We start from the raw sequence: 16,482 nt of genomic DNA, 5'->3' as shown, positions 1-16,482 counted from the left end.
CTGCATTCCCTCAGGTCTCTCTCAGGAAGGATCTGAGCACGTGGCTGGAATGATCTGTGTGTGTGCATGGGAGAGCACAGAGCAGGTCTCTGTCAAACCGTTCTGCATCTCAGCCCTTTTCCTTCTGTCTTCATTCAGATAATTCCTATTTGCATCATTTAAACTGCCGAGGAAGTGAGACCCAGTGATTCTTTCATGCATTGCTCATCTGAGCAGGGGTTTGGGTGAATTGGGCATTATGTTGGATGAGTGATTTCCAATGCCAGCAGAGTGCTGCTTGTCTCCGAGTTAAGCCTGTCTCAGAGGGCAGTGTCTTGTCTTCCACAGCATCTGAACTAAAACCGCTTCAGTGGTCTAAAGGTTAAAAATAAGCCCTGGCCCTGTCTGTGCAAGAGCTTTTCCAGTCATGCTGATGAACCTCATCCTTTTTTCTGCTGTGGACTTCATATTTTTGGCTCAGTTTAAAGCACCCGTGAGCAACATTAAACCAGATGGCGATGACAGAGGACAGTTTCTACAGTGGTTTTGTACGGGTTGAGTTGTATCTCTTTACAGTCACACCACAGATTACACTGAGCAGACAAAAACTGCATTTTAATCCATGTGGGTTTAAATTTAATGTAGATTTTACGGCTTTTCTCTTCAGTTTCTGTTTTCTGCTGGTTTGAATGGTTTGGCTTCTGCTGCTTTAGCTTTGTTCTTCCTGCGTCTGGTGTTCTTCCAGCGATGGTGTCAACAGCCATTGATTGTAGTTGACAGTACATCAAAGGAACCCCTGACATGGTCATGAGGCAACTGCACTTTGTGATGAGAGGACTTTATCCTCATATTTTTTTAAGCAGTTTAAATGGCTTCAAAATCCTTCTGGGCTTCTGGACTGAGCTGCAGCTACCAGGAAATGTCTTTGCAGGCATCATCATACCTTTAGGGTTTCCTTACACCTGAAAATGTTCTGGTGTCTGAAGGAAAACAGGAATAAACTTTCTTTTTTTTTTTCTGGAATGATAAATGGTCATCTCTGAAATTAACCGAGAACAACTTTCCTTTCATCCCCTGTGCCTGCATCCCTGTTCAAATCCAAGTGTGGATCCTTCAGATGCATAACGGGTGCTTTGCTGCTGGGGCAATGGTGGGATCATAGAATCTCAGACTGGTTTGTATTGGAAGGGACTTTAAAGCTCCTCCAGTTCCAGGCACCTGCCACGGGCAGGGACACCTTCCACTAGAGCAGCTTGCTCCAAGCCCCTGTGTCCAACCTGGCCTTGAACACTGCCAGGGATGGGGCAGCCACAGCTTCTCTGGGCACCCTGTGCCAGCGCCTCAGCACCCTCACAGGGAAGAGCTTCTGCCTAAGAGCTCGTCTCAGTCTCCCCTCTGGCAGGTTAAAGCCATTCCCCTTGGCCTGGCCCTACAGGCCCTTGTCCAAAGCCCCTCTCTGGGTTTCCTGCAGCCCCTTTAGGCACTGGAGCTGCTCTAAGGTCTCCCCTTCAGGAGCCTTCTCCAGGCTAATGACATGGCTTGCCTGACTCCATAGAGCAGTTACCCAGCCATGTACTGAGACCACTCTGTGGCTGTATCCATGTTCCTAGCTCTTTCCTCCTGACAAACTGAAGAGGTTTCCATGAAGAGGGTGTCATCAAGAGCTTTAATTTCTATGACTGCACTTACAGGATGAGAATTTGCTGGGTATATGTTAGTGTTTTCTACAGGTGATCATGTGTTTCCTTCTGCTGTTTGTCCTGGGGGGGTTTGGGGATTGGCTGATGTCCTAATTCTTCTACTGTAGTTTGAAAATATCTTCAGGATGTGATGTCCCTTTTCCACACACTGAAAATATCCGTGTATCTCCTGTCTTGTTCCTTCTGCACAGATTTATGTTCAGGCCGTGTGGGCCAGTGCCCTGCTCAGTGTGTAAGCAGCTGCTTTGCTCAGTGGTTTACCACTAGATGCATGAAATAAATGTGCTTTATCTAATGTTTGCGCTTGGGTTGTAATGATTTTGCCTCCTTCCAGACTCTAAATAAGTAATACAACAAAAATGGCCTCCAGAATGCAACTTGCTGCCACTAAACTTCTGTTCTGGGATCCTTGTTTATATTCTGAGCTACTGAGGTTGAAGGACAGGGATTGCGTAACGCCCTCGAGCATCTTAGAATCACAGAATAGTTTTGGTTGGAAAGGACCTTAGGATTATCCAGTTCCCATCCCCTGCCACGGGTCAGGACACTTCACATCTGCCCAGAAAGCTGAAGTGGCAAAAAGAAGTTCCAGCTTTGATCAGACCTCTGAACATGTAGTGGGTGAGTGGCGCATCTCAGGGTACAGAATCCATTCCAGCAAAGATGACTGTCTGGGTGCTGTGCCATGTTGTTTGGAAGTATGGAATTTTCAAACCCATACACTTCAAGCTCCTCTTCTGCTTCACGGTGTAGCTGTTATTTCCCTGTCAAAGACCACTGTCACTTGGGAAGGTAATCTCTGTTCCCTTGCGGTCACATCCTGCTTACCCAGCTGGCTGAGAAACCTTTGGCTGCCCATGCTTACCTCGATGTCAGTAACCCCTTCCTGTGATTTCTTTTGTCTCCTCTGACAGTGGTTATTAATGGATGAACACGAGGTGACCCAAACAGAGCACATGGCCACCATCGAGGCCCATGCGGTGGCCCAGCAAGTGCAACAGGTCCATGTGGCCACCTACACAGAGCACAGCATGCTCAGTGCAGATGAGGACTCACCATCTTCACCAGAGGACACGTCCTACGATGACTCTGACATCCTCAACTCCACAGCTACTGACGAAGTCACTGCCCACCTGGCTGCAGCAGGTACAATCACTGTTGTTCATTTAACATGGCATTCATAGAATCCCAGACTGGTTTGGGTTGGAAGGGACCTTAGAGCTCCTCCAGTTCCAACCCCCTGCCATAGGCAGGGACTCCTTCCACTAGAGCAGCTTGCTCCAAGCCCCTGTGTCCAACCTGGCCCTGAACACTGCTAGGGATGGGGCAGCCACAGCTTCTCTGGGCACCCTGTGCCAGCGCCTCAGGACCCTCACAGGGAAGAGCTTCTGCCTTATTTCCAACCTGAACTTCCCCTGTTTCATTTTGAACCCATCACCCCTTGTCCTATCACTACAGTCCCTGATGAAGAGTCCCTCTCCAGCATCCTTGTAGCCCCCTTCAGACATGGGAAGCTGCTTTGAGGTCTCCACACAGCTTCTCATCTCCAGGCTGAACAGCCCCAGTGTTCTCAGCCTGTCAGGCTCCAGCCCCTGATTATCCTCACAGAGGTTGCAAACAGCGCTTGTAGGTGGGTGGTGATCTTGCACCCATGGGATGTTCTGAATATCTCCTTATTGCCTTTGCTTATTGACCTTCTTCACAAGGCCTGCCAGCTGCTTCGATATTGCATCACTTTATCTGTGTGTAAGAAGAGGCATAAGAGACTGGTTTGTGCAATAAGGAGGGTCCTTGGTAAGTGCTGCCTCAAATAATGAAGCTAAAATGTATGTCAAAGAGCAAGCTTATTTCAAGCCTGTATAAACAACAGCAAAAATAACCCAGGAGTGCTGCACTATCTTGCTTAGCCAAGGAGATGACATTCACATGCAAGGCCTCTCTCAAGGAGACGCTACAAAGGGTCCCCAGCATATCTGAACTGGGAAAGCGTTACAGAACCACAAATTCCTTTCAGTGAAGCCAAATGGCCTCCTCATTTGCCTTGTACCAGATCGACCTCATTAGGAGAAAAATGCAGTGATAAAACACTCAGGGTCTGACCTGACTCTGTATCAGACTTTATCTGCTGAACAGAGCTCTTGATGTGCTTGACTGAACCTGCAGAGTTCCACCATCACACTGAGCATCCCTTTCCTTAGGAATTCTCAAACCTCAGCTCCTGTAGGATTCTTTTCCCCTTCTCTTCTAGCACACAAGCTTTTCAGGCTTGGGTGGTGTTTGCAGGAGCCACATCTGGTGGCTCCATATGCAGGGGGTGTCCAGTACCCCTCCAGCCACTGGCCAGAGGTTGGCAGCCCATAACAGGAGCTGCCTCACTTCTCTAGGGCAGGCACTGACACATCACAGAATCACAGAATCCCAAGGGTTGAAAGGGACCTCAAAAGATCATCTAGTCCAACCCCCCTGCAAGAGCAGGGTAACCTAGAGTACATCACACAGGAACTTGTCCAGGTGGGCCTTGAATGTCTCCAATGTAGGAGACTCCACAACCCCCCTGGGGAACCTGTTCCGGTGCTCTGTCACTCTCACAGTAAAGAAAGTTTTCCTGATGTTCACATGGAACCTCCTATGCTCCAGTCTACACCCATTGCCCCTTGTCCTATCACTGGACATCACTGAAAAAAACCCAGCTCCATCATCCTGACGCTCACCCTTTACATATTTATAAACATCGATGAGGTCACCCCTCAGTCTCCTCTTCTCCAAGCTAAAGAGTCCCAGCTCCCTCAGCCTCTCCTCATAAGGGAGATGTTCCATTCCCTTAATCATCTTTGTAGCCCTGCGCTGGACTCTTTCAAGCAATTCCCTGTCCTTTTTGAACTGTGGGGCCCAGAACTGGACACAATATTCCAGATGCTGCCTCACCAAGGCAGAGTAGAGGGGAAGGAGGACCTCTCTTGACCTACTAACCACACCCTTTCTAATGCACCCTAGGATGCCATTGGCCTTCTTGGCCACAAGGGCACATTGCTGGCTCATGGTCATCCTCCTATTCACCAGGATCCCCAGGTCCCTTTCCCCTTCACTACTGTCCAGCAGGTCAGCCCCCAACCTGTACTGCTACATGGGGTATTCTTCCCCAGGTGCAAGACTCTACACTTGCCCTTGTTGAATTTCTTCAAGTTTCTCCCTGCCCAACTCTCCAGCCTGTCCAGGTCTCGCTGAATGGCAACACAGCCCTCTGGTGTGTCAGCCACTCCTCCCAGTTCAGTATCATCAGCAAACTTGCTGAGGGTACATTCAGTTCCCTCATCCAGGTTGTTGATTAAAATATTAAACAGCACTGGTCCCAACACCGACCCCTGAGGGACTCCAGTAGTCACAGACCTCCAGCTAGATTCTGCCCCATTGACCACAACTCTCTGCCTTCTTCCTTTCAACCAGTTCTTGATCCATCTCACTACCTGATCATCCAGCCCACACTTCCTTAGCTTATCTGTGAGGATGCTGTGGAAGACAGTATCAAATGCCTTACTGAAATCAAGAAAAACCACATCTACCACTCTACCATCATCCAACCACCTAGTTACTTCCTCATAGAAGGCTATAAGGTTGGTCAAACATGACTTCCCCTTGGTAAAGCCATGTTGGCTGCTCTTAATGACCCCCTCATCCTTGATATGCCTAGAGATGGTGTCAAGAATTAGTTGTTCCATCACCTTTCCAGGGATGGAGGTAAGGCTGACCGGTCTATAATTACCCAGGTCCTCCTTCTTGCCCTTCTTATAGACTGGCGTGGCATTTGCCATCCTCCAGTCCTCAGGCACCTCTCCTGTTTCCCACAGCTTACCAAAGATGATGGAGAGTGGCTCAGCAATGGCCTCCACCAGCTCCCTCAGCACCCACGGGTGTATTCCATCCGGACCCATCGATTTATAGACGTCCAGATTACTTAACTGATCCCTAACCCAATCCTCATCCACCAAAGCAAACTCCTCCTTTATCCTGACTCCTTCTGGGGCTATAGGAATCTGGGTCCCCTGGGGAGAGTCTGCAGGAGTAAAGACAGAGGCAGAGAAGGCATTCAGCACCTCTGCCTTCTTTATATCCTCTGTCTGCAGGGCACCCACCTCGTTCAGCAGTGGGCCTATATTGCCTCTTGTGTTAGTTTTATCTGCTATGTATTTGAAGAAGCCCTTTCTATTGTCCTTAACCTGACTTGCAAGATTAAGTTCCAAGGAGGCCTTAGCTGGCCTAATTGCCTCCCTACATCCTCTAACAACTGTCCTATATTCCTCCCAAGTGGCCAGCCCCTCCTTCCATAATCCATAGATTCTCTTTTTCCGCATGAGTTTGCCCAGCAGTTCCTTGTTTAACCATGCTGGTCTCCTGGCTCCCCTAATTGACTTCCTACCCATTGGAATACTCTGATCCTGAGCTTCGAAGAAGTGGTCCTTGAATGCTGACCAACTATCTTGAGCCCCTTTACCACCTAGTACCCTTTCAATCAGTTGCCAAGGGAAGTCTCATGGGAAGAGGCCAAAGTTGGCACTTTGGAAATCCAGAATTGTGGCCTTGCTACGTATTCTATTCCTCCCACACAGGATCCTAAACTCCACCATCTCATGGTCACTGCAGCCAAGTCTGCCACTGACCATCACCACTTCAACCATACCCTCCTTGTTGGTGAGTACTAGATCCAGCAGCGCTCCTCTCCTAGTTGGTTTATCCACCATTTGCATTGAGAAGTTATCATCAATGCACTGGAAGAACCTCCTAGACTGTGAATGACTGGCTGAGTAAGTCTTCCAGCAAATATCAGGGTAGTTAAAATCCCCCATGAGGACCAAGGCATGTAGTCATGAGGCTGCTTTCAGTTGCCGGTAGAAAGCCTCATCAGCTCCTTTGTCCTGATCAGGAGGTCTGTCATAGACCCCCACAACTGTATCACCCGTACCAGCCTGTCCCTTAATTCGCACCCACAGACTTTCCACTTGCTCCTCATCTGCCCCCGGACAGAACTCAATACATTCTAGTCTCTCTCTCACATAAAGAGCAACTCCACCACCTCGCTTTGCTGACCAATGTTTCCTAACAAGGACATAGCCATCCATGACCACATTCCAGTCACGTGAGCTGTCCCACCATGTCTCTGTAATTGCCACCAGGTCATAACCTTTAGACCGCACACAGACTTCTAACTCCTCCTGTTTATTCCCCATGCTGCGTGCATTGGTGTGCAGGCATTTCAGGGAGTGAGCAGAGCACGCTAGTGGCACCCCTGGGAGGCGAGAGGCCTTCTGGTCTTCATTCATACTAGAACAATGCCCCACTAGTTCAAACCCAGCTACAACCCCCTCACACTTTGAATCTAACCTAGAGCTCTGTGTGTGAGTTCTGCTAACTCTTGCCCAAGTACCCTTTTTCCCCTGCAGGAGAGGGTCTAAACAACTATCCTTTCCCTCAAATGAAACAATAGATTGAGAGTCCTCCCTCGTCTGCCATCCTTCAAGCCCTAGCATGTTTCTCTTGGGCTTGTCCCCAACAGGCCCAGTTATCTCCCCTTCCCCCTTCCTACCTAGTTTAAAGCCCTGTCAATGAGTCCTGCTAACTCCTGCCCCAAAAACCTTTTCCCCCTCTGGGACTGGTGTATCCCACCTGCCACCAGCAAACCAAGTGTCTCATATAGCAGCCTGTGACTGAAAAACCCAAAACCCTGCCTTTGGTACCAGTCACGTAGCCATACATTAATCTGGAGACTCTTCCTATTTATCTTTTCACCCTTGCTTGTAACAGGTATGGAGGCAAACACCACTTGCGCTCCAGACCCTCTAACCAGCCGTCCCAGGGCCCTGAAGTATCTCTTCATTGCCCTTGCCCTCCTTGTAATGATTTCATCACTGCCAACCTGAAAAACCAGCAGTGGATAGTAGTCAGAGGGCTGCACCAGATCAGAGAGTTTCCTTTTAACATCTCCAATCTGAGCCCCAGGTAGGCAGCAGACTTCCCTGTGGGATGGATCAGGTGGACAAATGGGCCCTTCTGTTCCCCTCAGAAGGGAGTCACCCACCACAATTACTCTTCTTTTCTTCTTGGTTGAGGAAGTTCTAAGGCATGGGGGTGAGTGAGAAGCCCTAGGTGACTCACTAGATAGATCTACCCCTCCATCTCCATTTACCTGGCCCTGTAGTTCCAAGACCTTGTACCTGTTATTCAAGGGCAACTGGGAGGGAGAAAGGGACTGCGAGGGTTTTTGCTTACCCCTCCGAGGAGGGACCTCCCTCCGTACCTCCTTGTCCCTTAAGTTCACTCCTTCTATCTGATGGTAGGAGGGAAGGGGATCCATCACTTGTTCAACCACTTCCCCCTGCCCTTGCCTTAGGGCATGGCTCCACCAATCAATTTCACTTTCACACTCTCTGATGGCTCTCAACCTTTCTACCTCCTCCCTCAGTTGAGCTGCCTGCCCGAGCAGATCATTTATCTGCTCACACTGCACACAAGCGGTGGCACTGCCTCTCTCCACTGCAAGTGCCGGGCTCAGGCATTTACTGCAGCCAGAGACCTGCACGGCTGCATGTCTGCAGGAAGGCTCAGTCTGGGTACCCATGTTATTCCTCACTACAGCTTTTGATCGTGTTGTGACCATGATTTGTCTGAGCCATCGGTCCATCTACGTCTCTCCGCACAAGCAAGCAGTCCCTCCTCTTGACCAGGCGGTCACCCTGCTCGCCTGCCCGTGCAAACTGCTCCGCCGCGCTCCCTGGGCAGGTTTTTACCCACTCAGGGCTGGTGCCACTGCTCCTGGCCCCTGTGAGTCAGCTCCTCGCGTGAGCTGAGCTGAGCTGCCGGCTCCTGGGCAAGCCCTGTCGAGGACTTGAGGCTCCCTCCTTGGTGGCTCTTGTTGCTCTGAGGTGAGGCTCCTGGACACTGATCTCCCCCGGCTCCGCTCTGGTGTTGCAGGCATCCTCTCTCAAGCTACTGACGTCCAGCCCAAAGCTTGCCCAAGAGCCCAGTGTGGCCTTTCCTCACTTCTCCAGAGCAACTGTTCTTCCAGTCCCCCAAATGACAGCGATTTTATCCTATTTTTCCCAAGCACAGGATCCTTGGAGCAGTGTGGAGCAGTTCTGGCCATGGTAGTGCTCAGGTAGTTTGTTAGGAATTAACAAAACCTGGCTCTGCAGTGTCACCCAGAGCTCTGTCCATGTACTGTCTCCCAGAGCAGTTGGTTAGAGAACTTGTATCATCAGACACTACTTTTGTTATCATCTCCCAGCTTCCACTAATCATTAGCTGAGGACTTCCTGATCCAGTAGCTGCATCTTTGTTAAACACAGAGTGCTTTTATGATGCCCGGTGTGATCTTTGACCTCTGATACATGGAGGAACCACACAAAGAGTGCCTGAGGTCTGCTCAGGAGTCACAGGCACGACCTTGAGCCTGCAGTAGACCCCAGGGCTTTCTGATTCTGACTCTGCACTCGTTTCTGGGCATCACAGATAGAAGCACAACCCATTCCATGTTACTTGATTTACTTCCAATTAACTTAAGGAAACTTCCCCTTCCATAGAGTCTGTGTCCAGAGTTTGATCACAAAAGCAATAGCACTGCCCTGCTGTGGTCCCCACTATTCTTCAGGGGCCTGTTGTAGGATGCTGCTGGGAACTCTGGATTACCAGTACTTTCCTATTAGAACTGGCATTTAATGCCTAGGGAAAGCTTTGGACTCCTGATGCTGGAGTTGTGTCCAAGAGGATTCATAGTGTTTTACCTGGCCTCTTCTCCCTTGCTACTGGAATCTCCTCAATTACAGTCAGTTATTTGAAGTCTTGATGTACTTGAGAGTTTTTCCATCTCTTTGGAAGTTAAAGTACATAATTACATGACTATAAGGGATTCTTTGGACTGACATATGTGGCTTTCACCTGGGACTGAGCTGGGATTTGCCAGTCTTGGGAATGGAGCCTTTTGACACACACCTGTGATACTGCTGGAGAGGAGGGATTCAGCAGGGAATTCACATCACCCTGGTCTGATGGGGAGGCCCTTGAAGCTGATCCCTTGGGACCCATCCTGCGTGGGGAGCAATGGCAGTGTCCCTCCTGGCCAGTTCCTGAGCCCAGTGTGCTGATTGACCCTCTGTGGTTTGGTTTCCAGGCCCTGTGGGGATGGCAGCAGCCGCTGCTGTGGCGACAGGTAAAAAACGGAAGCGACCACACATGTTTGAGTCCAACCCATCCATCCGCAAGAGGCAGCAAACACGTCTGCTACGGTAAGAGCTCCTCCTGCACTCTGACACCTTGGTCTGCATCCCTGGTCTGTCTCCAGTGCTGTCCAGAAGTTGCCCAGCTTGGGGTTTTTTGGTGGCATCTTTTCTGCAACCCAAATCTCTGTTGAAGAAATCGGTTAAGTTGCAGCTCTGCTCATCTTCAGTGTGATGTTATGATCACTAGGACTGTCGTGAGCATTCTGGTGGGATCCAGCATTCTGGTTTTACCCCAGTTGGTCACAAGGTGAATCTGTCATTGTAACGTTGCCTTGTAAGATGTTCACAGTGGCCCTAACAGCAGCTGGCCTGAGAATCTGGAGCTACAGCCATATCCCAGCTCTGCAGTGGCACAAAGGTCTTGTCTACCTAATGTATCATGGAATGGTTTGGGTTGAAAGGGATCCTAAAGCCCATCCAGTTCCAACCCCCTGCCACAGGCAGGGACCCCTTCCACTAGAGCAGCTTGCTCCAAGCCCCTGTGTCCAACCTGGCCTTGAACACTGCCAGGGATGGGGCAGCCACAGCTTCTCTGGGCACCCTGTGCCAGCGCCTCAGCACCCTCACAGGGAAGAGCTTCTGCCTAAGAGCTCATCTCAGTCTCCCCTCTGGCAGGTTAAAGCCATTCCCCTTGGCCTGTCCCTACAGGCCCTTGCCCAGAGCCCCTCTCCAGCTTTCCTGGAGCCCCTTTAGGCACTGGAGCTGCTCTAAGGTCTCCCCTTAAGACTGAAGTCTTACCCAGCCTTTAGTTCACAGTTTTGGGGGAGAATAATGAAGGGGAAATGCATGCCAGAGCTGAAACACTTCCTTTGGCTTCAGCAGCTTGCTCTGCAGACACCAAACCTCCACAGCTCTTCAGGTGCTGCATTACAGGTGCTCTGAGGCTGTCTGCCCGCCTGATGGCCACCAAGGAGCGCCAGTGCTGAGTTGACTACACATGCTTCCCGCAAGTCTGGAGACATCATCTGCTAACCCATCAGGAAACACTTGCAAATAGCAGTTGATATTATTTACTAGGATTTGGAACAAAGGAGGTTTTGCCTTTTAAACTGATTTGGATGTAACTGGGTTATGTTAGAGGAGGCAGGGGTATTTGACACTGTTTCTTGCTGACTTCCTCTTGTGTGTACACTAAATGCACTGGAGTAGTGCTGGACAGAGGTTTGCCTTATTTCCCTCTCTCCTGTAATTCTTAGTGAGAAATTAAGTTGGTTTCCTTATTCTGCTTACTCCTCTGCTGAGTCCCACAGCACCCTCTGCACCAGATCTAGCAGGAGCCAAGTGGAACAGAGCTAGTGTTAAATATTTCCTGGGAGCGGATTCCCTTTCTTTTATAGCTCTATTCTACTTTTCCTTCCTTCTCCCAGCTTTGCTGACTGAGCTGTGTTCATTGCAACTTTTCTGAAGAGCAAATTCTTTTCTCTCTTGAACTGTGAACAATATTGTTTTAAAGAAACTCCTCTGTAAAGGAATTCTTTCTCCTCCCTTCGTGCAACTGCTTCGTGTGACTACATTTCAGAGAGTGACAAAATGCATGTTGTTTTTTTTTGCACTCTGATTGGTTTAGCACATTTTTGCTTGATTTTTACACCACTGAATCAAGTGGGAAGTTACAGCTTCTGGTTTTGGGATCTCTGTAGCGGATGTTGGTGCTTCTTGGCAACAGGTCTGCTGTAAACAGCGGGTTCTGAAGTCCCAGGGTCGATATTGCACTGTCACCATGGAGTGCTGAGGTTACCTGTTGATAAACTCTGCTTCTCTCTTGAGTTTCTGTCAGTATTTCTGACACATTCTCTTCCATTGCTTTAAAGGGAAGACGAGGTAGAAAGTATATGATGGAACATTTTCTTCCTACAGAGAGATCGTTCCAAAGGGACTTGCTGATATGGCTCCTGTCTCAATACTCGGGTTTTCTGTGCTGAGCTGTTGTAATATTTCTGCTTCTTGGCTGTCCTGTAGTTGAATTCTGATGGTCCTGGTTTGAGCAGGACTTTAGTACTACAGAATTGCAGTGCTCTGTTACAAGGTTGATGTGAAATAACCTCTATTTGTAGTCCTCTTTTGTTGAATCATTAAGTTCTTCCAAGTTTTGTATAATACCCTTTGGTGACAGAGGGGATATGAAGACTCTTGCTGTCCTGGCTTTGCTGCTCTGCTGATTTTGTTTTCCTTTTTACATCAATGGAAAAAGGAAAGAAAGGAGAATAAGTGATATTTGAGCTGCTGGTGACTGCAGGGAACACAGCAGGCCTGCGGGAGTGGAGGAATAAGCAGGATGTGGGGCTGGTCTGGCCATCTGGGGTTCCACTTCTCACCTGGTTTCTGAATGGGCAGCATTAAGAAAGGGAATTTACAATGTGAAGGGTTGTGTTTCTGCAGGGCTTTCAGCTGGTTTCACGGCTTTCTGCCTGTGTTTCAGGAAGCTCCGAGCCACGCTGGATGAGTACACCACCAGAGTGGGGCAGCAGGCCATCGTTCTCTGCATCTCACCCTCCAAACCCAACCCTGTCTTTAAAGTATTCGGTGCTGCACCCTTGGAGAATGTGGTAGGTGTCTCTAGGAAAAGCTGTGTAAGAAGTTGTTCACCTTCTCCGCAGGTTTCTTTCTGCTCCAGGCAGCTTTGCAAGGCTGGTAGGGATCTGAAAGTCATGTTTAAAACCCTGGAAACAGGAATTCAGATTCTAAGGACATGAGGATAGCACTGAGGTCCTGACTTCTCTGCATCAGTGGTTGCTCAGCTCAGCTCACCAGGGCTGAATATCCTGGATTAAAAGTCAGAAGGAGCCCATAGTGATGATGTGCTTGAGCTCAGCTCAGCTGTCAGTGCTTGCACCTTGTTGCAGACCAGAAAGTAAATGGATCCTGACCATGATAACTCTTGCTTCAGAACTTTTAATCCCTTAAATACTTTCACTTGCCAGTGTTACTCGATGTTTCGTCAGCAGCTCTTTAATACAGCTGAGTCCTCAGGGCCAGTGGGTATGTTTTTCTTGCCAGCTTCTTGTTTGCTCCTTCTGTTCCACAGCACCTTGGGGAAGGTGGCTGGCCCTGCATCCTCGCCCTCACCTCTCCTGGTGCTCCCTACCTTGTTTACCTGAGCTTAATGATTCCCTACAGGTACGCAAGTACAAGAGCATGATCCTGGAAGACCTGGAGTCTGCGCTAGCGGAACACGCTCCTGCGCCTCAGGAGGTTAACTCCGAGCTGCCACCCCTCACCATCGATGGCATTCCTGTCTCGGTGGACAAGATGACCCAGGTAAGCGGCCAGGCATGGCAGAGCCAGAGAGAGAGAGATTTGGCATCTTGCAGCCACATCCTGTTATTTTGCAGTGGAGCTTATGTCTGCATCTCCAGGGGATGCATTTGATCTCCTCTTCCCCATGGGAATGTAACAGCTCAGATAGTAGTTAGATGGGAAGCTTTGTTACTGGTACTCATTTTCTACATGAAACAGTAGAAATGCTGGTAAGCAGATCAGGCTGCTGGGAGATTCCCTCTTTGTCATCTCCCATAAGCTGTGAACAGGGAAGATATTTGGCACTTCACAGTGATTTTTAGGCTCTGAGATCAGGAAGGTTGCTGGTGGAGAACTGTTTTGGTTTATGCTCCTTGGACCGTTTTTGTGCGCTCGAGTTCATTCCCTGCTTTGTTTTCTGCTGTGGACTGGGGCAGAGGGGAGCTTGACGATGGTTTAACTCCAGATCAGACCTTGTGTGAGAGTCTTCTGATGAAGACAAGGAATTATTTGCTCTAAGCATGTGGGGGATTCTCTTTCTCTTCACGTTCAGCTCTTTGCTGACCTCCTTATTGCTAGGAGAAAGTGGAGGGGGACCCCCTAGGGAAGCCTTCTTGGTGTGGGAGGGATTGTCTGTAGGGAATTCTCCTTCCCCTGGGGTGCAGGAGCTGAATGGAGGCAGATGTGCTTTGCAGGAGACTCTGGGTACATTCAGTCTGATACACCACAACTCATTTTAAACATTGAAAGCTAGTTCCTTTGGAGGGAGTAGTGAGATGGAAAGGTCAGAGGCTTTGGACAATGTACAAAGAGGTGTTGTAGTAGAGCAAAGATGTGCGGATTTCCTCTGTGCTCTGCAGAAGATCATGTTCTGGTCACAACATCTTTTCCATTGAGTTGGAATCAGACGAGCTCACACTTCTAATAAAACTTCACAAAGAAATCTACTGTGCCTTGACTGGTAACAGAACGTGTTCCTAATCCATGGCAGCATGAGGCAAAACATAATTGCTGGATTTTTAAGCCATTGCTAAAGGTGGTGTCTGCAAGAGCTGTTCACAGGCAGCTTTTGGTTTGTGTCATTAACAGTTTCCTATGGAAATGGGAAAGTAAAAACTAGAAAAATTGTACTTTGAAAGTAAAATCAGAGCCTCAAAAGATCACAGGAATGTATCTGAGTTCATTTGTATTGGCAAACAGCATGCTTGTGTTTATCTAACTTCTTTATGGCCTTATCATTGTAGTAATTAAGCTCAGTAACAGCAGAAGTGCTTATGGCTTAAAGCAAGGAGAAGGAGACATCTATGTGGAGATTTGCTGAAGGCTATCATAGGGTGATGTGAGTAGTGAAGCTGGAGGTACCCATACCCACAGCTTGTGGGCTCAGAGGAAGGCACAAAGACAATGAGCTGATGCTGGTGGAGTGCTGGAAATGAGAGAGAAGTGAGTGTGGAGGAATGAGAGCAGGACGTGGGGTGGTTGCAATCCAGGAACACATCTGAGAAACTTCTCTGGTTTGCCCTGTGCAGAATGTGTGTGCATATAAAAGGGCCAGTAAAAAGATCTATCAAATGTTTGGCTGCTCGTGTTGCACATGCCATGAAAGCAGCAATAAAAGTGACAAACTCTCACTTCACAGGAGCCTTCAGCTGGATTTATAGTGCATGGTGTTTGGTTTTTGTGATACACTTGGATATTAACTATTTTAACATCAAAGGTTGCTGAAGTGTTTTCTGCTTCCATTTTATGGATAAAATACTAGTATCCATAGAATTCCATGGGTAAAATACTAATACTTTTCATGTTAAGCTAAAAATAAGGCTGGAGATAGAAGCACAGAATGGTTTGGGTTGGAAAGGACCTTAAGATCATCCAGTTCCAACCCCCTGCCACGGGCAGGGATGCCTCACACTGAACCATGTCACCCAAGGCTTTGTCCAACCTGGCCTTGAACACTGCCAGGGATGGAGCATTTACCACTTCTCTGGGCATCCTGTGTCAGCGCCTCAGCTCCCTCACAGGGAAGAGCTTCTTCCTTATCTCCAACCTGAACTTCCCCTGTTTCAGTTTGAACCCATCACCCCTTGTCCTATTGCTACAGGCCCTGATGAAGAGTCCCTGGGATATTTTCCTGCAAGCATAACATGGCCTTGGTCTTCAGGAAGCCTTACACAGAGATCTGGCCAAGCCAAGCTGCCCTTGGGTTTTGACTGCTCTGCCTTTCCACATGTGAAGCAGCTCTCCAGTCCAAGGCACAAGCTGCTGGCAGGGCTTTCCCCCCCCACCCTTATACACAACACTCCTGTGTTGTCAGCCTTCTTGTGCCTCTGTTAAACGAGGAATGTCTTTTCTTCTCTGTGCTCTGCATGCCCTTTGGTCAGCAAGCATGCAAACTGCTGAAGCAACAGCAACGTAGAGCCTCTTATTTCAAGCCATCCCATGCTGCATTATGGCAACCCAAGTTATCTTTTCAGGAGTAGTCCTCACCTTTTTGTTACAACGTGGTAACTCCAAGCAGCTTTGTTAAGGTTTCGCCTGAGCTGTGGACAGGGTCCATGCTCTTTGTGTCCCATTTGGCTAGCTGTCACTGCCTCAGCCCAGCCACTGTGATGTGCACATGTTGTGGGCACCCAGTGCCTCAGTTTCCCCACTTATCATAGAGAGATGCTGCTTTGTAAATGTCTTTAATGTTTTTTGAGGTCCTTAAATGGCTGCAGGCCACTTGAGGACACAGCATTAGAATTAACGCTCAGGACTGCAGACTCCTGCGTGGATTACATCAAGGAGTAAGATGCTGCATGTGGTGCTTGGAGATGATTTTGCTGCTGAAAGCATCCAGCTGCTTAGTTTTGACAGACTTGGGGAGAATCTTTGAATAGAGCAAAGCACAGATGTGCTGAATACAATGAGGACATGATGCTGTCTGCTTTTTTTGCCACAACTGCAATTTGAGATACGTTCATTTGAGCAAGTGTAAGAGAAGAACTCTGACTCCTACATCACTGCAACCTGTTGCACTGCTAGAGGTGCCATTAGGTTTTTGGAGGCACCTTGATTCCCAGAGCTGCCACTATAGTTTCTTTGTCTTTTGTAACAAGGAAGGAGCTTTTTCAACCCACGAACCCAATGGAAAACTGAAATGTGTATAGATATAAATTGGGCAGCACAATTAGGAGCTGTGTCACAGGGAGTGGAAACATGAGGCCTCTGCTTACAGGAGCTGCAGTTGGTAGAGGTGTTACCTCCTCAGTGAGGAGAGGAAAATAACTTTTCTAATTGCTCTGCTTCCCTGGAGGTCT

At 48.6% G+C, this 16,482-nt stretch overlaps 1 protein-coding gene across 8 annotated transcripts in view; it reads left to right on the top strand.

Annotated features, from left to right (window-relative positions):
• Nucleotides 1-16,482, top strand: part of NRF1 (nuclear respiratory factor 1) — a 74,507-nt gene that overhangs the window by 15,453 nt on the left and 42,572 nt on the right. For 6 of the 8 annotated variants that reach the window (XM_062609465.1, XM_062609468.1, XM_062609469.1 and 3 more), the window contains exons 2-5: nt 2,594-2,825; nt 9,838-9,952; nt 12,366-12,492; nt 13,064-13,204. In XM_062609465.1, coding sequence (XP_062465449.1) covers nt 2,603-2,825; nt 9,838-9,952; nt 12,366-12,492; nt 13,064-13,204 — 606 coding nt within the window. In that variant the 5' untranslated portion in view covers nt 2,594-2,602. Of the gene's footprint in view, nt 1-1,854; nt 2,472-2,593; nt 2,826-9,837; nt 9,953-12,365; nt 12,493-12,566; nt 12,985-13,063; nt 13,205-16,482 lie in introns of those variants that run through there. The other 2 variants (XM_062609466.1, XM_062609473.1) reach the window with 2 other exon arrangements.

This window comes from Pezoporus occidentalis, unplaced genomic scaffold (genome assembly GCF_034315485.1).
Source record: "Pezoporus occidentalis ecotype Australia unplaced genomic scaffold, CSIRO_AGI_Poc_V1 ctg138, whole genome shotgun sequence".
Classification (NCBI taxonomy): Eukaryota; Metazoa; Chordata; class Aves; order Psittaciformes; family Psittacidae; genus Pezoporus; species Pezoporus occidentalis.
The sequence above is the reverse complement of the archived record's forward strand: the minus strand, read 5'-3'. Positions and strand labels throughout refer to the sequence as shown.